We start from the raw sequence: 21,450 nt of genomic DNA, 5'->3' as shown, positions 1-21,450 counted from the left end.
TGTCACGGCCATTACCAAAAGAGATCAGGAAATTAGCTTGACAAACATGTGTCTATCTTCGGTGAAAACCAGCATCGGCAGTTCCTTCCTGCACATCTTACATTGGACGTGGGTCAAGGCACGTCTCCGATTACTTTAATCTGCGTGGTAGCCGCAGGGCAAAATAGCCAGAGATGCTGCCAGTACCGGTGTGTTACTCCAGTATCTTGACTTCTTGTGTCTATCTTCGGTGTAATCCAGCTTCTGCAGTTCCTTCCTACACTGGAAATAAACGCATATTTTGAAAGCCCCCAAGATTTCCATTCAGTCCAACGGGCACCGTTACTTTTCGAGTTGTTTGGAAAGCCCAGGCAGCGCCGTTACAGCTTCCACCCGCCAGCTTGGCATTCAGTCAAGGACAAGATGGCGGCCGCGACACCGGCCCCACGGGGAAGCTCGGCATCGGGTCGCCATGGTTATCATGGAGCGGGACAAGCATCGCGATATCCGACTCTCATCAGCCAGAGGTCCCACCCACTTCCTCCAGGCCTCCCACCCCCTCCCCAACCCCCCCTCCCTTCTTCCTTCCTCCTTCCCCTCTGCCACCAACACAAATCTGTCCGCTGGCGAGTGCATTCACAGCAGCCCGCATCACACAACACTAGCTGGCGGGCTGACGACGGAAAAAGGAGCAGACAAAAATGTCCGGAGCAGTGCTGGAGCTGGAGTGAGGTGTCAGCAAGCCGACGGGAGGTGGGCCACTTGAGCTCCAGCGTCTCCTCCTGGTCCAACTCTTCATTCGAGTTCGGAGGCGATCGGCAGCCGGAGACCAGACAGTCAACATAAATGGGTGAGAGAGAGAGAGAGATTGTTGTGTGCGTGTGTGAAAGGGAGAGGGAGCGACGAGCTTTTGCCTGGCCTGGGCTAAGATATCCCACCCCATCCCTCCCCATCCCACCCCGCCAGCGCGCGTGCATTCGCGCGCCCCCGCCTGACACGTTTACAGCGGTGGGAACACCGCAGCACCATCCCATCTGCATCCTCCCTCTGCCCAACCCTGGTCACTTCAGTGCGTATCATTGTATAACGGGCGAGATGTTTCACCTCTTTCCTCATCAACCGTAAGCGAGGCGAGGATTACTCGAAGCCAATAGACTGACATGGCGTGGCTATATCTCGAGAGTGTGCACCAGTAAAGAATCCGGATTTTTGAGATTGTCCAAGCTTTGCAGCAGGCTGTATATAAACTGCTATATACAATGGAGCGATTATGTTCGAAAGCATTTTGCATGACATCCCAAATCATTTTACTATACTATCATATGTGTAATGTTGGACAGTCATCCAAATATCATACCAAACCTTTTCTCCCCTACTCTTTTGTAGCTGATTTAGTTTTATCCCCCCTGCACGATAAACGTTCCTTTTTGTTGGATTCTGAAGGAATCCTTGTTCATAACTATTGGCGATGTCCCTATTGTCAGGCTCTCGTACAGCGCGAAGTTAAATACATTTGATCAATGTTATTTTAGTTTATTAACCCTATAGTGTGCAGTGGCATTTAATAATTCAAAACAGTTATTGCTGATTAAAACAACTAATAAAACCATGTTTAATATTGTGCACCAATTGCATGCATCAATTGCATGTAAATCTTTGCTCTTGGTTCAGCTGATTATAAATTAAAGTTGCACCCTGGAAATTTGAGTGCATCATCCTAGTCTGACATTCCAGTAGTGAGTGTATTTTCTTTTTTTTGTATGTTACTTTTTATGAATAAGATGTTATACCAAGTTCCAGTCTTCCATTTCAAATGGACATAAAACTTCCCAAAATTAATTAATTGGTAGTAAAGTTTCTTGGAATGTGCAGTCGTTGTGAAAGGAGTTAGTTGCATGAAGGCCGTAGAGTTATATAGATACAGACCAGCAATTGGCCTACTGAGTCAATTTTCACCAATCCCTTTATCAACTCTCCCAAGATTCTACCAATCGCCTACACTATATGGGCAATTTATAATGGCCAGTTAACCTACAAATCTGTATGTCTTTGGGATGTAGAAGGAAACTGGAGCATTTGGAGAAAAATCATCTAGTCACTGGAAGAATGTGCAAACTATGGGCATCTAGAACCAATGTTTGGATTGAACCCAAGTCTCTGGGGCAATGAGGCAATGACTCGAAAAAACTGTGCCACTGTACTGCCCATTATTTATTTATATGTTTTTAAATTTGCATGGAAAATTATTGGTCTTGTGGAATTGATCAGTAATAAGTGTTATCAAGATGTTTGCAAATGATTGCATTTTCACAGTTGTACTCTACATTGTGTACTTTACACAGCTAAAATTATTAGCTTTCATTACTCACTTATTTCATTTCCATTGATTGGAAATTTGGGTAACTAGTTCTGATGTTATAATCTATTTTTTTCTCAACTTTTGTTTGGTGAGGTGAAATGTAAGCAGAACTAAACCATGTAAGCATGAAACCAAAATGTATGCAAAGGGCAGGAGTACCTACCTCTGAATTCAAAGTGTATTTTGGGAAGTTGTTCCATTGGTTGTTTAAGGATATTATTACGGTGTCTTGGGTGAATTTGTGAATGCTTTTATTTTGCTCTGTTCTTGATTAATCTGACCTTTTTTGCATTGCCATTGACCACACTGTATCCCTTTACTTATGCATTAGACAAAAAGCTGTATAGCTATCTATCAGATTTGCAAAGTAGCTAGCTAACCTCAGACTGCACCACATAACAGAATTATAATTTGAAACCATAAAATGGAGAGTGCCTTTTGAATATTTTTGCAGCTTTTTTTTGTGCATATCAATATTTGTTAATCTTACTTTATTAAACGTGTGCAGTATTTATAATTTGTGTTTTGTAATATGCATGTGCAAATAGGGGGACTTTTTCTCAAGCTTTCCTGTGCTTGACCTGCATTTGGAGAGTAATTTCTGCAGACTGAAGTGTGAAAGTCAGACATTGGTCATGCAAAAGCAATCAGCATTGTGCGATGGTAGTGCTGTGTCTAGATGTACAGCAGTACTTTTAAAATGTAGAATTTGTTGTTTTAGAAACTATGCTGCTACAAAGTTTGTCTTTTCTCAAATTCAATTTGCTCTTTTGGTATTCTTGGTGGCCAATTTTATAATTTGGATAAAATTATAAATTTGTTGTTGAATTGTTTTTAGCTCTGTGACCATAGTCTGCTGATGGAATGATTTTCCATTGTAGTGCTACTTACTTAAAAGCAGAAAACATCCTTTTACGTCAAATCACATTTTATTGTTTTGATTTGATATTTCAGAATGCAGGTCTGAACAAAGTGCTGACTAGGGGCTATCTATTCTTGGTGGGGTTTTTTCTTACAGTTCCTGTGTGATTGACTACCTTATCCACTTAATTTTGCCATAGGTCAGGCAACGTGTTATGCCCTTCCTTGCAAAGGATTGCTTTCCCTTCAGAATTGGAAAACAAAACAACTCTGTTGCCTGATTGAAGATTCTTAACTGTCAATTCAATTTTCTATCCCCATTGACAATAAATGATAATATGTTGAAAGGAAACTTAGTTTAAGAAAAATCTTCCCTAAACTAATTGAATATTAGGCAGCTTTTTAGGACAATCTGGAAGATTGGAAACCATATGCCAAACAGTCTCACAACACATTTGGAACTTTCTCAAACATTTTGGCACTGTTTTCTCCTTTGGAATTAATTTAAACATTTAGAGAATGTGTACACCTTTGATCAACCTCCTATACAGTATATCTATTTTTAATTCAGGCACAAGAGACTGCAAATGCTGGGGTATTGAGCAAAAAAAACTATTGGAGAAACTCAGCAGGTCAGGCAACATCTATGGAGGGACAGACAATATTTTGAGTCAGACTGATCAGTTCTATATGTGTTGAATAGCTTTTGAATCAAGCATGTTTAATTGTCACATGCACCAATGGAGCAATTAAATTCTTACATGCTGCAGTTTTATTGGCACATTAAAACAATAACACAACAAATAAATAAACAATAATCAATACTCAGATACATTTTTATCAATAATCATTGATGAGCCACCCATTGCCACTGCCTGACTATAAACAATGCTTCAGCTAACTGACCTGGCCCAGGAGCTGATGTGTTCTGTTGGTTTGGATTGGATTCAGTTTGGGGCCTAAGGGGTTTAAAAACATTTTCAGCTTTACTACTTTGGCAAAGGGGAGATGTTGGCATTTGTTTTATGTTGAAGTAAAGCTTATGATTCACCTGTATTAATGACAATTCAGCTAAGCATGCAAAAAGGGAGCATAAATTTTTGTTCAGTTATTGTATGATTTTTTTTTTACTGGTGTACTGTTTATGCAGGTTGCTATCTACTGTATATATGAAGCTGCATGCTATGCATAACATTTTTACACAAACTGAGTTTGCGGTATTCAAAAATTCTTGATTTGTGACTCATTTTGAATGAAATCTTGTAGAACATTGTTTTATTGGCATACCGCTAAATTTGTGACTGATTAAAAGAGAACTTCTCTGAGGAAGATTTTGGTAATGTTGATACACATTAAAGGTTTCACAGGTGAAGTAACATATTTTCTTTTCTTTTAGTGGAAGCAGTTGTTGAGTTTGCTTATAAAGCTCAGCACGATGATGAGCTGACCATCTCTGTGGGAGATATTGTTACTAACATCAAGAAAGATGATGGAGGATGGTGGGAGGGTGAGCTCGATGGCAGAAGAGGTTTGTTCCCTGACAACTTTGTAAGAGTGAGTACAATATTCCATAAATCAGTTGCCCTCATTATGAAATATTTAATGTTAGCACAAGTAGAATATTTTTGTAGAAAAACCTGATGTGATCTTTGATTACAAAAATAATTTGCCACGGAGTGTTTCAGCGTGTTGATCATAATTGATCATAATCTAATGACAATATAAATTCTCCATCCCCATGATCAAGGCTGGTTGCATCTGCTGCTTCTTTGCTTTTAATGTTTGTATGTTTAACAGATGGATCTAAATGCATCACTAATTTTTTCTTTGTTACCATTTTCTTCCAAGAGTCTCTCAATTTTCTGTATGACCGTAACAGGATATTTTTAAGATAATTGTCATGAAGATTACTTTTCTAAGTAGGTAGATGAAGAGTTTGATTGTGAAGCTTTTGGGTATTGTGACAAAATAGCTAAAAGAGATTTTCTGTGAATTCGCTTGGAGGTTTTAATATCTATTTGAAGTGAAATCGCACTGTCATTTTTATTTGCTCCTTTCTCCCTTCCAGGTTTTCTCTGGCATTCTTAAATTTTCTGAGTAAAAATGAATTAACTTTTCAAAACAGAAGTCTCTATATCTATACTTGCCATTAGGATTGGTTTTAATGCCGAATTTTCAAAGTGGTATTCTTTCAGTGTTACATATTCTTAAACTTAAGTCAAGTCAAGTCAAGTCAATTTTATTTGTATAGCACATTTAAAAACAACCCACGTTGACCAAAGTGCTGCACATCTGATTAGGAAAAAAACCATCTTGTGTATGTTGCTGACTTGTGTGGAACACCTTTTTGAACACCAAAAACATCAAGTTGCTACCAACATCTGCACTGCTGAAGATGGGAAGTTGTGGTAAATAATTGCATGCCTGATTGATTTCAGCTTTATTGAAAATGACTTACTGTCAGGAAAATAATGCATTCATTTTGTAAGGTTCTGTTTCAGCATGTTGTTGCAATTTGGGTGCAATATCTTTTATGTAAAACATCATTATTTAAAACTTAAAAGTAAACATTTTACAGCTTTTGTTATGGTACAATCAAATAGTTTGTGCATGTTGACCTTAATATAAAAAAAATATCCCAAATTGTTTAAATGCAATAGAACTGTTGAGCCATGAAGGTCAAAGACATCGTGTGTGTCTTTATTGGTATATGCTTAGTAATCCGATTTTTCAATTAGATCAGTGATGAAAGTACTGAATCTGGTTCCTGAACTTTTATTGTTAATTTGCTGTTCTTTAATGGATGCGGTAATCATTGCGGTTATCTTCTCAAGAACTTGTCAAATGGGGAATATGCAATAGGAAGTGCAATGTGCAAATTTGAATATTTGATGTGAAATTTTTTTGTCACTGTATTTTTCCAGATTGATTGCATTATTTTAATGACACTGGTTCCTGATACTGATTTATTTCAATTCACCCAAATTATTTTGTTAAATGAAAAGCAGAAATTGGAAAAGAAAATTATAGTCTTGGGTAGTTGATGCTGAGGCAGAAAAATTATGGAGTCCACTATGGTCGGAATTTTGCCGTTTTATAAAATGCATACAGATAGCACAACAAGAAAAAGCAAAACAAGATTTCAATTTATTTTGATTCACAGCATAACCTGCCACAATCTTTAGATACTGTATTGATAATGTTTTAATGAAGCCGAAGGGAGAAGGCCAATAGGTGTCATAAGTTTTTACTTTGTTTCAAAGTAGATATTTCCTTCAAGGCAGTAGCAAATTTCTGTGCAAAAGTGAACATTTGAGAGTTATAAAGTATTACTCCTGAGGATGCTGTCTAAGGTTATTTTTCCATTTTTAAAACCACGTGTGTACAATTGTTTACCTGACTTTTTGAGATCCATTGCCAATTGGTGTCTACATTTGTTTGCCTTTTTTTGTAATCAAATCCACTCCCATACTCGATGGCTCATTGCAATTTAGGTGGCCTGCTTATTTCTCCGTGCCTTGTGTCACTTTAAAGAATGGGTAGTATTTTTCCTCCCATGCCTAAATGTGATCTACATTTCTTCTCAGTTAAAAAAAAAATCAATTGTTTGAATGGTTCTTTATGAATCAGCACCATAAATTAGAGTGAATCTTACTCTCTTCTATACTATATACTAAAACTCTCGTTTGTTCGCTTCTTCCTGAACTACAGCCAAAACAGTACATGATATCGCGCCAATTTAAGGCCCACCTTACCGGGGTCCTATGGAAGAGGTTTCATTGAAATCAGTGTTATATTTTTTAAGTTATTCATATTTTAAAGTTTAAAAAAAGCGCATGCGCAGTTGGGGCTCCGTTGATCTGGTACTTAAGTAAGATCGCCGCTGCATCCGCTCATGCGCAGAATAAACGTGTCCGCGCCTGCGCAGGGGCCCGTTGAGCAGGGCTCGGCCTGGTACCGGGGGAAGCAGCTGGAGCCTGGGCCTGGACATGACCGTGTAACTGCGATCCTGCGATGGGCCAAGGGAAAAGACAGCAGCGGCGGCGATGAGGCCAGGCGTTGGTCGAGGCCTGGGCCTGGCGCTGGGCCTTCCCTCGGCTCCCCCGTCCCCCTCCTCTGCCCGGCCGGCTCAGCGCCTTCCCCATGCCGCCCAGAGTCCAGCGGCTCAGCAACAGTGGGAGAGCCGCTGCTGTCTACCACTGAACATCCCCGCACTGGGATGGGACAGGACTCTCCCGCATTTGTTCTGGAAATACAGCCAAAACGGTACACGACAGCGCAACAATTTTACACTCACCGTACTCACCATTGACCTAGGGTTCAAATGATTGTTATATTTTAAAAGTTTTTCACTTTTTAAACTTTCAAAATCACTTTGTAAATTTAAAAAAATCACTTTTCCATCTCCCCTGGCCGTCACCCGCGTTCGACGTCATAATGAGACCCGCCAAAGTTACGGGAGTGGCGGCCAATGACGGGTTCCGTTCCCCTCCGTCTTCTCCAGCGTCTGCTTCAACTGACGTCATCGTTCCCCTCCGTCTCCTCCAGCGCCCGCTTCAACCGATGGCCTCCGTCTCCTCCAGCACCTGCATCCGCTCTCCTTCTTCTCCTCCTCCTCCCGCTCCGCCATCGTGTGCGCGCCTCCCCCCACCGTGCTGCCCGCCGGGAGGTGTAGTTCCCGTTCCCGCTCCCGTCTGGCCCCAGCGATCCAGACCTTCACCGGACTACAACTCGTGAGTGGTGGGGGGAGTGCCAGAGTGCCCCTAGGAGTGGAGGGGAGGGTGTGTGGCGAGGAGGGGGTTGAGGGGCGGATGGAGTGGATGAGTGGGGAGGGAGGAGGGGGGGACAAGGGGGGTTGAGGGGGGATGGAGTGGGTGAGGGGGGAGGGGAGGGTACTAGACCAATGCAGGAGAGTTTTGGGGGTTGAGGGGGGGATGGAGTGGGTGAGGGAGGGGGGTAAGGGGAGGGGAGGGATAAGGGGGTTTGAGGAGGGATGGAGTGGATGAAGGGGAAGAAGAAGGGATAAGGGGGGTTCAGAGGGGATCAAGTGGGGGAGGGGGGGTGGAGTGGGGAGGAGGGGGTGTGGATGAGAGGGAGAGGGGGAGGAGAGGATGCTGAACCAATGCAGGAGAGGTTTGGGCCCAACGGGTCCACTTGGTCTAGTCTTTCCTAATCTTACAAGAAAGCATCCTCAGTTGACTGCTTTAACTATGATTCACAGGCATTTGCCATTTACATGAAGGTTTTTGATATAAAGATAGCTGTTTTTCTTTTTGATTTAACGTTTTGGGCAGGTGTCCTCGGCCTTGTGAATGTGTCACAGACAAGTATTGAGTACAGTTTACAGGTCTCTTTAAACTAACGATTGCACAATCTCAATATAGGCTCAGTTCTTGCAACTGCTTCCCCTCACAATTACTCTGCGAAGAGTTCTTGTCAGCAAAGAGGATTGGGGAAGTTTGGATTCCATCAAACTGTCATCCAAAGGAGGTGTTTTTCACACAAGAATAGAAATAAGGATAAAATTGCCAATATCATACGATGTTATGATCAATAGCTACAAGCAATTGTATTGATTTGGCCAAGGAAAAAAGTCCAAGGTTGAAGGACGTAATCCTTGTTGTAGAGTTCTTGGAGGCAGGCGCAAGTGTTGTATTGGGGATGGCATCAAACAGGAAATTAGAAATGCGTGCAACAAAGGTAAAACAGTTATAATGGGTGACTTCAATCTACATATAGATTGGGTGAATCAAATTGGCAGAGGTGCTGAGGAAGAGGATTTCTTGGAATGTATACGGGATAGTTTTCTAAGCCAACATGTAGAGGAACCAACGAGAGAGCAGGCTATTCTAGACTGGGTATTGAGTAATGAGGAAGGGTTAGTTCGCAGTCTTGATGTGCGTGGCCCCTTGGGCAAGAGTGACCATAATATGGTTGAGTTCTTCATTAGGATGGAGAGTGACTTAGTTAATTCAGAAACAACGGTTCTGAACTTAAGGAAAGGTAACTTTGGGGGCATGAGACGTGAATTGGGCAAGATAGACTGGCAATTGATTCTTAAAGGGTTGACGGTGGATATGCAATGGAAGGCATTTAAAGACCGCATGGATGAACTACAACAATTGTTCATCCCAGTTTGGCAAAAGAATAAATCAGGGAAGGTAGTGCATCCGTGGCTAACAAGGGAGATTAGGGATAGTATCAAATAAAAGATGAAGCGTACAAATTAGCAAGAAAAAGCAGCCTACCAGAGGACTGGGAGAAATTCAGAGTCCAGCAGAGGAGGACAAAGGGCTTAATTAGGAAAGGGAAAATAGATTATGAAAGAAAACTGGCAGGGAACATAAAAACTGACTGCAAAAGCTTTTATAGATATGTGAAGAGAAAAAGATTAGTTAAAACAAATGTAGGTCCCTTGCAGTCAGAAACAGGTGAATTGATCATGGGGAACAAGGACATGGCAGACCAATTGAATAACTACTTTGGTTCTGTCTTCACTAAGGAAGACATAAATAATCTGCCGGAAATAGCATGGGACCGGGGGTCAAATGAGAGGGAGGAACTGAGTGAAATCCAGGTTAGTCGGGAAGTGGTGTTAGGTAAATTGAATGGATTAAAGGCCGATAAATCCCCTGGGCCAGATAGGCTGCATCCCAGAGTGCTTAAGGAGGTAGCCCCAGAAATAGTGGATGCATTAGTGATAATTTTTCAAAACTCTTTGGATTCTGGAGTAGTTCCTGAGGATTGGAGGGTAGCTAATGTAACCCCACTTTTCAAAAAGGGAGGGAGAGAGAAAACAGGGAATTACAGACCAGTTAGTCTAACATCGGTAATGGGGAAAATGCTAGAGTCAGTTATTAAAGATGGGATAGCAGCACATCCCTAGCGTTTGAGGCTCATTGAGGAGGCGCTGTGAACTATTTGTGTGCTACTGTATGTTTCATTTTTTTCCTTAGTACCTAATCAGATGTACAGCACTTTGGTCAACGTGGGTTGTTTTTAAATGTGCTATACAAATAAAATTGACTTGACTTGACATTTGGAAAGTGGTGAAATCATTGGACAAAGTCAGCATGGATTTATGAAAGGTAAATCATGTCTGACGAATCTTATAGAATTTTTCGAGGATGTAACTAGTAGAGTGGATAAGGGAGAACCAGTGGATGTGTTATATCTGGACTTCCAGAAGGCTTTTGACAAGGTCCCACATAAGAGATTAGTATGCAAACTTAAAGCACACGGTATTGTGGGTTCAATATTGATGTGGATAGAGAACTGACTGGCAGACAGGAAGCAAAGAGTAGGAATAAACGGGTCCTTTTCGGAATGGCAGGCAGTGACTAGTGGGATACCGCAAGGCTCAGTGCTGGGACCCCAGCTATTTACAATATATATTAATGATTTGGACGAGGGAATTGAATGCAACATCTCCAAGTTTGCGGATGACACGAAGCTGGGGGGCAGTGTTAGCTGTGAGGAGGATGCTAGGAGGCTGCAACGTGACTTGGATAGGTTAGGTGAGTGGGCAAAGGCATGGCAGATGCAGTATAATGTGGATAAATGTGAGGTTATCCACTTTGGTGGCAAGAACAGGAAAGCAGCCTATTACCTGAATGGTGGCCGATTAGGAGAAGGGGAGATGCAACGAGACCTGGGTGTCGTGGTACACCAGTCATTGAAAGTAGGCATGCAGGTGCAGCAGGCAGTGAAGAAAGCGAATGGTATGTTGGCATTCATAGCGAGGGGATTTGAGTATAGGAGCAGGGAGGTTCTGCTGCAGTTGTACAGGGCATTGGTGAGACCACACCTGGAGTATTGCGTACAGTTTTGGTCTCCTAATCTGAGGAAAGACATTCTTGCCATAGAGGGAGTACAGAGAAGGTTCACCAGGTTGATTCCTGGGATGGCAGGACTTTCATATGAAGAAAGACTGGATAGACTCGGTTTGTACTCGCTAGAATTTAGAAGATTGAGGGGGGATCTTATAGAAACTTACAAAATTCTTAAGGGGTTGGACATGCTAGATGCAGGAAGATTGTTCCCGATGTTGGGGAAGTCCAGAACAAGGGGTCACAGTTTAAGGATAAGGGGGAAGTCTTTTAGGACCGAGATGAGAAAGTTTTTTTTCACACAGAGAGTGGTGAATCTGTGGAATTCTCTGCCACAGAAGGTAGTTGAGGCCAGTTCATTGGCTATATTTAAGAGGGAGTTAGATGTGGCCCTTGTGGCTAAAGGGATCAGGGGGTATGGAGAGAAGGCAGGTACGGGATACTGAGTTGGATGATCAGCCATGATCATATTGAATGGCGGTGCAGGCTCGAAGGGCCGAATGGCCTTCTCCTGCACTTATTTTCTATGTATTGTTTGGTTACAAGCATCTGTATTCTTAAAGTTTTTAATGGTGCCCCTGCATTCCCAGTGACTATAAAATGCACCTACTGACTTCTATTTTTAAAACTTTTTTTCTACTACATAACTGGATATACATCACAGGTCGTGTAGTTCACTGAGTTTAAATGCATAATGAAAGTGACTAATGGGTTGTTTGTGATTGTGTTTGTGAAAGTGACTGATGGGAGTTATGTTAACTTTAATGTAGCCATTTAGCTACTCTGATATTTGCATTTGCTTCTCTGATTGACTTCTCATTGGTGCCAGTGCACAGTGCCATGGATTGCACAAAAGTAGCAAGAGATAAAATGAGCCTAGGTTCTACCCACTTTCTTCCTCAAGTTTGTTTCCTGTTTAATTTCAAATAAACTGCACTACTCTCAGTTAATGCAATGTATACGTTTTGGCCTTCTACCACATACTGTAACACGTCTGAAACTGCCAAGTTGAACTTGTGCTGATTGGGTATAACATTTAGAATGCAAGACACATATTGCAAATATAATTCCATTGCAAACCATTTTGGCTTTCGTATACTTGCCAGTTTTAACTGGGCCTTGTGCTGTCATTTATATATCACATTTAATGTGGGATAATGTCCGAAAGCACTTCAGGGGTGTTATTGTAAGAAGAAAGGTTACTGAGCTGAATGACAGCTGATCAAAATCACGAACCAAGACTGGGGTTGAGCCTGACCAGTGAGATCAGGATGCCTTAAACGCACCAGTGCTTGGACAAAATGGAGGCTGTGAATAGGCAATAAAATGGTAAATGGGATCCAGTGCAGAGAAATGTGAGGTGTTCATTTTGATGGTAATGATAGAAGTACAGAGATATTTTCAGTTTGTTAAAAATGTGCTTATTGTTGTTGGTCAGTTGGATTTTGCAATCTGTTCCTGAAATGTAGAAGATTGATGTGCAGGTACGGGATACATTTTAGTAAGGCAAGTGGTATATTGGCATACCACCGGGTGGTGCCATCAGCGATGGCAGCCTCGCCAACTGTCTGTCTGTCTTTTTGTCTTTTTTTGTTGTTTTTAGTGAGTTTTAAAAGTATGTGTGAATGTTCTCCGGTTTGTTTTATGTGGGGGAGGGGGTCGGGAGAAACTTTTTTCAATCTTTTACCTTGTCGGAGCTGCGATTGTTTTCCGGATCGTATCTTCAGTCGCTCTGCGGCCTAACATCATGGAGCTGGAGGTCTTGCTCGAGACTGACTTTGAGCCCCACCACGGGGCCGTGGACGTACCGTCGGAACCTGCGATTCCTTGCCTGGGATCGGCGCTTCAACTGTGGCCTGCGGATTTCAACGTCGAGGAGCTCGCCGTCTCAGGTAGAGACCGATGTCGGGAAGCTCCAAGTCGTAGAAAGTTCGACCAGTCCTGACCCTGGGTCAGATCGCCCGGCGCTTGATTACCCTGATGCAGAGGGCCCAAACGCCGCCGGCTATGGGAGCCAAGATTGTCCAGTCAACGGAAGGCTCGTGACCCCCGACCGCGGGAGGACAAAGAAAGGAAGAAGTTTGAACTTTTTTTCGCCTTCCATCACAGTGAGGAATGTGGAGGAGTCGCTGTGGTGGATTTTTTATGTTAAAATGTATTTTGTGTGTTTTTTTGTTTTTTTATTGGTATGACTGTATGGCAAATCAAATTCCTCGTGTGTTGCAAAACATACTTGGCTAATAAAGTATGGTTATAATTATGATTATTGCCAGGAGATTGGGAATCAAGAATATGGAAGTCTTGCTATAGCTGTAAAGTCATTTGGACTGAAAACAGCTGTTTTAAACTTCATACCAAGGGAAAATTATACTTTGGGGGAAATTCTGCTGGGGTTCTTCAGTTGGATTCGAGGGATAAGGTTTTCAAGTGAGCTGAATTAACCTGAATTAAGCTAAAATGTGTTTGTGGCATTTAGAAGAAATTAGAGCAATCCCATTGTGGTTTATAATTCTATGAACTTTGCCTAGTGAGATGTCAAAAGGCTTTTTCCTCTAGCTGCAGAATCTTGACCTGGGTGGCATGGTCTTTGGATAAATGTATTGAACTGTGATGAAGAGATATTTCTGTAGTTGGGTTGAATATTTCTGGACTTGGGAATTCTTCAATTGTATGGAACAGGGCAAGAGATAGGTTTGTGTCATGTCTTAAAATGGCAACACAAGCTGGTAGTATATTTGTTCAATTGAGAGGGAATTTCAGAATGATAATGGCTTAATAAAGACACAAACTATATGACTGTATTACTGCTTAATAAAGATTAATATTGTAATACATAGCGGTTAACTTTTCTAAAACCTTGGTATGCTGTTTAATGTGATGAAGAAATTGCGTGGATATAATCAGATTGCATATGATTTCGATAAATGTACTTTAGAATGTTTTAGTTGATGGAAAAGTATATAAAAACATAAAAAGGGAGCGATAACACTTGGATACTGCTCCAGCGATTAAATGAAGGGGAGAGTTCTGTTTATGTTCAACAGGAAGATTGAATGACGTCAAGGGGAGCTTTTACATGGGAAGCTTGCCAGTTCCAAATTCTCGAGGTTGCACACTATTATGACTTGGAAGTATACTGCTGTTCCTTTGCTAGGTCTGATTCTTGGTATTTGCTATCTAACAAACTGGAAGTACCATTACCACAGAGACTGCATGGTTCAAGAAAGAAGGTCATCACCACCTTTTCATGGATAATTAGGAATGGGCAATAAAATAGTGATCTCATTAGCCATCTCAAAAAACTCGAGGAAGTAAGTCACCCGAAGAGTTCACTAAAAGACAAATATGGACACTTGTTTGAACATTATTCTAAACTCTGATGGTTTATTGTGGCATGGTGTGCTATGGTCTCTTGCTGGAATTGCATCTATAGCATGTTTTCTCCAGAAATATTGTTTCATATGTTTTGAACATAAGATAAGCTGATTGACCTGATCCCTATTGAATTTCTATTGAAGTCCTACTGAAGAAGGGTCTCGAGCTGAAATGTCACCGATCCATGTTCTCCTGAGATGCTGCCTGACCTGCTGAGTTAATCCAGCATGTGTCCTTTTGTGTATTAACAAGCATCTGCAGTTCCTTGTTTTTATTGACTTTCTGAAGATCGAACAGCAAGGAAATGGTTTGAATAGTAGAGCACTGCCATGTGTACTGTTGGCTTATTATTAATTAGCCAATTGAACACCAAGTTGTACATCAGCCACTTCCCCTCCCTCAATATAGCCACTGCTAAAACCATTATCCATTCCCTTGTCACATCCTAACTTGATTCTGACAGACCATATGAGGTCAGTGTGCCATGTTCAGTTCAAATAAGCACATGGTCATTAAATCACCATTTTCAAAAATATACTATCATCATTTATTATCCATGTCCTGGTTCATGTTGCTCTCTGTTCAGTCAACACTTTGGTTTTTATATCTCCATTTTCATGTACATATTTTATTGTCGATTCATCTGTTCTATTGTTTCCTTCAGTATTACAACCCTCTGTGAACTCTGGCATCCCCTTTATATCGCAATGAAGGCTGCATCCTCAGTGATGTAGATACTATCTTTTCTCTTTTCTCCCCATTAAGAATTGTCTTAAAATGCCCCTCCTTGACTGAGCTATAACTCAAGACTTCAATCTTACAATGCATTAATGCATTAATATGGCTTGGGGCATTTTCACAAGTTAAATGCAGTGTATAAATACATAAAAATAACGTCTGAAACAGAAATATGGATGAAAATTAATTGTGATCAGCTTTTTTGCAACATTTACTTTTTCCAAGTAATCTGCTGAAGGAACTCAATGGGTTGAACAGCGAGGAGAAAGGTTGATGTTTTGGGTCAAAACCCTGCATGATGCACGATTTTGACCTGAAATGTCAAACATTCCTTTCTGCACAAAGATGCTGCTCAACCTGCTGAGTTCCTCCAGCAGATTGTTGTTGATCCAGATTCCAGCACCTGTAGTCGCTTGCGTCTCAACTCCTTCCAAGTTTTGGGAAGGAGAAAAGAAAGTAGATTAGAAAAAAATTGTATCAGAATCAATTACTTTGGGCACACCGTTTTAATGCGTTTACATTCCTGACATCTTTTGTAATACCTTTCTGATTATAAACAGGACCACATTTGTGAGATTGATGATCAGTTTCCTTTTACTGTATCTTGGAGTTTGATGTTTTCTCTTGTTCCCATCTTTTTTTCCCGGCGGAGGTTATATTTTTTCCTTTACAAATCAAAGGTGTTCACATCACTTTTAACTATTTAGTCCCAAGTATTTTATGATATAAAAAGTTGTTATATCTTATTAGCCAGCTTATTATTAGCTAGCTTGATGGCCAGCACTTTATATACATAAGAGGCTTATCACCTTTAATTATATTTTTTATGCCAAAAAATAAAATGTTGCAATTGTTTTTCTATTTTAAAGAAGGCATATAATATGAAAGTTGGAATTGAATTGTCAGGTAATACAAATTAAACCTTAAATTGAAAAATATTTATGCGTTTGATCGGCTTTAATTCACAAAATGAATCTTTAGCAGTGAAGTAACTCAATTTATTAATTATTATTTTGCAGCAGGCAGTGAAGAAAGCCAATGGAATGTTGGCCTTCATAACAAAAGGAGTTGAGTATAGGAGCAAAGAGATCCTTCTGCAGTTGTACAGGGCCCTAGTGAGACCGCACCTGGAGTACTGTGTACAGTTTTGGTCTCCAAATTTGAGGAAGGATATTCTTGCTATTGAGGGCGTGCAGCGTAGGTTTACTAGGTTAATTCCTGGAATGGTGGGACTGTCATATGTTGAAAGACTGGAGCGACTAGGCTTGTATACACTGGAATTTAGAAGGATGAGAGGGGATCTTATTGAAACATATAAGATTATTAAGGGGCTGGTCATGTTAGAGGCAGGAAACATGTTCCCAATGTTGGGGGAGTCCAGAACCAGGGGCCACAGTTTAAGAATAAGGGGTAGGCCATTTAGAACGGAGATGAGGAAAAGCTTTTTCAGTCAGAGAGTTGTAAATCTGTGGAATTCTCTGCCTCAGAAGGCAGTGGAGGCCAATTCTCTGGATGCTTTCAAGACAGAGCTGGATAGAGCCCTTAAGGATATCGGAGTCAGGGGGTATGGGGAAAAGGCAGGAACGGGGTACTGGTTGAGAATGATCAGCCATGATCACATTGAATGGTGGTGCTGGCTCGAAGGGGCGAATGGCCTACTTCTGCACCTATTGTCTATTTATTCTTTTCACTGGAGTAATGGTGCAAATTATATTTGATAGTATGAGCTTGTGGATATGCTTTCAAAAAGTCACATCTTTGGAGAAATCTGTTACCTTGCTAAACCTGTTCATTGGTAAATTTTGGTTCGCTAGCTACTATCCAGATGAATCTGCCAAATTTATGCATGTGCTCCTGTTGTGGGTTGAGAGCTATTAATGTCAGCACAGCATCAGAGTAGAAAACAAAAACAGTCTGGTTATACTAAAGCACAGAACAATAAAATTCTTACTTGCTACAATTTCATAGGCCTGTAAATGTAATAGCACACAGAAAATATATAATAATTGAAAATACATAAAATTTCTGATCCACAGATCACAGCAAGTAAGGGTAGGTAACAACGCCACCTCTACAACAATTCTCACAAGGATGCATTCTCAATTTCCTACTATACTCCCAATACACTCACAACTGTGCAGCCAAATTCAGCTCTAACTCAATTTACAGGTTTGCAGATGACACTACTGAACTGGGCTTGAACAGTTTCTTTCCCTCAGTTATCAGGCTTCTGAATGGTCCTTCTATAAGCAAGGATACTGTCTGATTAACCTCTACCCCAATTTGGACATTGGACTTTGTGTAAGGAACTGATGCACTACAATGCTAAGAGCTATATTCTACAATCTGTATCTTCCCCTTTGCCCTCCCTATTAGTTTGAACTGATTGTATTTATGTACAGTATTATCTGATATGTTTGGATAGCATACAAAACAAAGCTTTTCATTGTACCTCCATACTTGTGACAATTATACATCCAAAATTAATAACCTCAATACTAAGTAACCATAATACTGCAAAAACAGAAGTCTATAGTGCAACCAAAGATGCAATCCATAGAAGATCATAGTTGCTGATGTTAGTGTCCAAGAGCCTGAGGGTTGTTGGGAAGAATATTTGGGTTGCTTGCAGGGTTTAATTGGAAATTTGGTGTTGACTTTTGTGGCATAGACTTTACGTACAGAGGTGGAACCTATAAGAAGGATTGGGAAGGTGAGGTTAAATTATGGGGAAGTTAACAATCTGTATGTGCTGTTGCATCACTGGTCTTTCCTGCTTTTAAGAGCAAATGCACATTAGTACTTAGTAACATTTGCTCCTATTAATAGTTGGTTTTGCATTGTGTGGCTGTGAGTTGAGAGTTGAAAATTATCCGTTTCTGCATTAGCTCTGGAATTTTCCCTATGGGTTTTAAATATTTCATCTCAAAGTAATTTTGTTACATATGGAGTCTTTACTGGGTCCCACAGTTTCTCGTTAATCTTTGTCATGTTTTCTTCCCTGCCCCACATTTATTTTGTCAATATACTGAATCATAAGGAAAAAAATGAGAAAGAATTTAGATAGATTGAGCTCTGGATAGATAGATAAAGGTCTGGGGGCTAGTGGAATCGAGGGATATGGGGAGAAGGCAGGCGCAGGTTACTGATTGTGGATGATCAGCCATGATCTCGCTCGAAGGGCCAAATGGCCTCCTGCACCTATTTTCTATGTTTCTCTGTTTAATTTAATGCCTTCCCATTGAATAAGGCTGCTAAGGAAGATCTTAAACATTAGTACAATTTCAGCATGCGAAATTGGTAAAAATGTGTCTGGCAGTCTTTGTGAATGACTAGCTTTCATTTCATTTCATTTCTGTGGATAGCAAGGTGGCATCAGCCTTGTATGAAATCCATCGATTCTGCCGCGTAATTGGGGTAGGGTAAGCTTTTTTGTGAAGTTGTGTGCTCTTTCCACTAATTGACTGGAGCACATGGAGGTTGTATGCAAAGAAACCTAAGGTGCACTGTGCTGTCTAGATATAGGAATAGGATTCCAATGAGTCATGGAGCTTATTACATTTTTTCAGAGACACCGAGAATGGCTTCTGTCCTGATGGATATCTCTTGGCGTATCAAGAACTATGAATAAAGTGACTGTTTTTGGCGTTTTGTGTCAAGCAAGGATAGGGATGATGTGGCCTTCCTTGAGCAGTTTGAATGTGATCAGAATTTTGATACTTGGTCATGATGACATGGGAGAGGATGTTCAAGAGTCAAGAATCAAGTGTTTAATTGACATATATACTGGAAATGGAACAATCAAATTCTTATTTGCAGCACCATAATAGGTCTGTAAACACAGTACTCAGAAAATATCATAAACAAAGGAAAGTCCAATAAATTGAAAAAACTATTAGTTCAAAACAAAAACATGAAGTTTATAGTATAACCAAGGCAGTTCGTGGTTTATGATGGTTGTTGGGGTGAAAATGATCCTGAACCTGGATCACAATTTTCAGACACCTATACATTATTTCCAATGGCAGGAGTGAAATGAGAACGTGGCCAGGGTGGTGGGGGTCCTTGATGATGCTAACTGCCTTTTTGGACAGTGCCTCCTATAGATCCCTGCTATGGTGGAGGGGTGAATACCTGTGATAGCCTGGGCAGTGTCCACCACCTTTCGTAATATATGTTCCTGGGTATTCGCTTTGCAGAACCAGGCTGAGATGCAACCAGTCAATATGCTCTCTACCGTACCTGTAAAAGTTCAAGAAAGTATTTATCAACATACTGTATTGTATTTCCACAATCTTCCAAGGAAGTAGATGCATTGATGGGCTTTCTTGATGTTTGCATCAATGTGCTGGGCTCACTTCAGAGATATGCAATGCCAAGAAATTAAAGTTGACTCTTCAACACCGACTCGTCAATGAAGACGATAGGAGATCAGTGGATAATATTAGAGCTCATGGTATTGGGAGGAGGGTACTGACATGGATAGAAAATTGGTTGGCAGACAGAAAGCAAAGGGTGGGGATAAATGGGTCCCATTCAGAATGGCAGGCAGTGACTAGTGGGGTATCGCAAGGCTCGGTGCTAGGACCGCAACTAGTTACAATATACATTAATGACTTGGATGAAGGGATTAAAAATAACATTAGCAAATTTGCAGACACCCAGATTACATTGTACGTCCCGTCCCCTTTTCCTAACTTGACACTATTCAGATAATAATCTGCCTTCCTATTCTTACCACCAAACTGGATAACCTCACATTTATCCAGAGTCAGGGGGTATGGGGAGAAGGCAGGAACGGGGTACTGATTGTGAATGATCAGCCATGATCATATTGAATGGTGGTGCTGGTTCAAAGGGCCAAATGGCCTACTCCTGCACCTAGTGTCTATTGTTTATTATAGACAATAAACAATAGGTGCAGGAGGAGGCCATTCGGCCCTTCGAGCCAGCACCGCCATTCAATGTGATCATGGCTGATCATTCTCAATCAGTACCCCGTTCCTGCCTTCTCCCTATACCCCCTGACTCCGCTATCCTTAAGAGCTCTATCTAGCTCTCTCTTGAATGCATTCGGAGAATTGGCCTCCACTGCCTTCTGAGGCAGAGAATTCCACAGATTCACAACTCTCGGACTGAAAGAGAGTCTAAGACAGGTTTATGGCTTCTTGGCCTTCTTCTAAAGTCAACGATCAGCTCCAGGGTCTAACTGACATTGAGAGCAAGGTTGCCAATCATGACCTGCTGTAGTTTCCCTACATCATAATCGGTTCAACAGTTGAAAAATAACTGTTAAGCACATCAAGGAACATTTTTGTAGATGTCAAATCTGGATTTGGATTGTTATGGCTTTTCTCAATCATGGAATTGTGGTTGACTTGATTTTTTTTTAAAAGCAAATATGCAGTGTTCAGCGATAGGGCTCTCTGCATATGGTGACAAGCTGCTATAAAGCAATCTAACTATGGTAAAGTTAGATTGCTGCCACTCCTGACTAACAAGAATTTGAAAGGGCCATATTCCCACTAAAAGACAAGAAAACCATGGGCGCAGATGGCACCCAGCTGAAGTTCTAAAATTTAGAAGTTAAAACCATTGGTCATTCATCCTGAATCTGATCATCCACATTTGGGTAGATGAAAATATAACAAGGTAACTCAAATGCTTTAATAGTGATGATTTTCAAGAAAGGAAACAAGTTAGATTGAGATAACTAGAATATGCTCTCCCTGCTATCTGCCCCGACAAAAATAATCGATATGGTCCTTCTCAGCCACTTAACCAGTGACCAAAGATCAACTTCAAAAATCATAATGTGGATTCTGTCCATTAAGAGGCACAGTAGACATGATCTTTAACACATTCAAAGAAATGCAGTGAGCAGAAAGGACATATAATTATGGACTTTTTGAATCTCACTCAAATCTTTGATTCCAACAACTGGGAGGGACTATGGAGGATTCTTTTCAAATTGAGCTGCCACGGAAATTGATCTCTATATCTTCATGATAGCATGCAGCCGTGATCCTAACTAATGCGTCTGCCACAAAACCAATTTCATTGAGGACCAATGACCAGAATTGAGTAATTGCCTGACATTTTTTCCAATCTTTCTTGCTTCATGACTGCACCTTGCTTCCAACAAATTCCAGTTGGAATGGGTCTAATCTTCAGGATAATGATAAACTGTTCAACCATGGTGATGATATTCCAGAGCCAAGTTCACCTGAATCTCAGTAATCAGGGTCGGATTTCATGCCATGATCGATGCATATAGAAGGTTGCGCCTTGCATTCAACATCTGCAAAT

At 40.9% G+C, this 21,450-nt stretch overlaps 1 protein-coding gene across 3 annotated transcripts in view; it reads left to right on the top strand.

The window, feature by feature from the left end:
* Nucleotides 1–549: 549 nt before the first annotated feature.
* Nucleotides 550–21,450, top strand: part of sh3kbp1 (SH3-domain kinase binding protein 1) — a 144,563-nt gene continuing 123,662 nt past the window's right edge. For all 3 annotated transcript variants that reach the window (XM_078409464.1, XM_078409465.1, XM_078409463.1), the window contains exons 1-2: nt 550–829; nt 4,596–4,753. In XM_078409464.1, the coding sequence (XP_078265590.1) occupies nt 826–829; nt 4,596–4,753 (162 nt within the window). In that variant the 5' untranslated portion in view covers nt 550–825. The remainder of the gene's footprint in view (nt 830–4,595; nt 4,754–21,450) is intronic.

The sequence above is a fragment of the Rhinoraja longicauda genome, chromosome 12 (genome assembly GCF_053455715.1).
Source record: "Rhinoraja longicauda isolate Sanriku21f chromosome 12, sRhiLon1.1, whole genome shotgun sequence".
In the NCBI taxonomy this organism is placed as follows: domain Eukaryota; kingdom Metazoa; phylum Chordata; class Chondrichthyes; order Rajiformes; family Arhynchobatidae; genus Rhinoraja; species Rhinoraja longicauda.
This window is presented reverse-complemented; position numbering and strand designations above follow the sequence as displayed.